The sequence below is a fragment of the Condylura cristata genome, unplaced genomic scaffold, assembly GCF_000260355.1.
Source record: "Condylura cristata isolate star-nosed mole 26May11 unplaced genomic scaffold, ConCri1.0 scaffold00009, whole genome shotgun sequence".
Classification (NCBI taxonomy): Eukaryota; Metazoa; Chordata; class Mammalia; order Eulipotyphla; family Talpidae; genus Condylura; species Condylura cristata.
In genome coordinates this window covers 1100416-1101162 of record NW_004567110.1, presented here as the reverse complement: position 1 = coordinate 1101162, position 747 = coordinate 1100416, and the positions used below count along the sequence as shown (strand labels likewise).

The window sequence follows — 747 nt, the reverse complement described above, 5'->3', positions numbered from 1 at the left end:
CAGCCCGCGGGGAGCTTCAGGTGTGATTCAGAGATTATACTCCCTGGCGGTCCCGTTCCGCTCGCTCGCTGTGTTAAAGGTCCTTTCCATGAAGCCTTATATATTTTGTCTTGATGCGGCGGATGGCAGAGGCTATGGAGCAGGCAGGTTTGGGGGTTCGGGGTGCCCCTCTCTCCCTGCCCTCTAAGACTTGTGTGCATACAAAAAAAAAAACACCCGCACATGGGTGATTTGGTGATGGGAAGCCCAAGGGGATTACAAATGAGATGGAAAAATGCGCAATATGTAAAAGTAAACTATGATACTTAGAAAAAATATTGTTAAAGCCTATGCTGTCTTGCTGCAGCAGACAGCAGAACCTGTTTACAGTGGGCAAGTGTGGGGGTTCTGGGGCGCCCCCTCCCTGTTCAGGCGGAGCAAGAGGATAAGCCGGGCAGGCGTCCGGACCACCCTGCCCACGGCGGCCTCCTGAGGGTGAGCTGCGGCCCTGCCTCTCGGCGCGGGCCCGAGTTCGCGGGGCCTCCGTGGTGGACTCGGAGAGCCTGAGCCCGGAGGCGGGGAGCCGCGCCCCGCGAGATCTGGACCCACGGCTGGCCGCCAGGCGCGCCCGCGAGCTCCGCGGGGTCACTCGGACCGAGCCGCCGGGTATTTCTGAACGAGACTGAGCTCGTCTCGCTTGTAAGGCGGCCGCAGCCCTGGGCGCCCAGCGGCGTCGCGCGCGGCGGACAGGCGGGAGCGAGCCGGGAG

General features: G+C 61.8%; 1 protein-coding gene across 1 annotated transcript in view; it reads left to right on the top strand.

Moving 5' to 3' along the window:
* Positions 1–747, top strand: part of EXOSC4 (exosome component 4) — a 5195-nt gene that overhangs the window by 2748 nt on the left and 1700 nt on the right. The window contains exon 2 of the mRNA XM_004679932.2: positions 602–678. Coding sequence (XP_004679989.2) covers positions 602–678 — 77 coding nt within the window. The remainder of the gene's footprint in view (positions 1–601; positions 679–747) is intronic.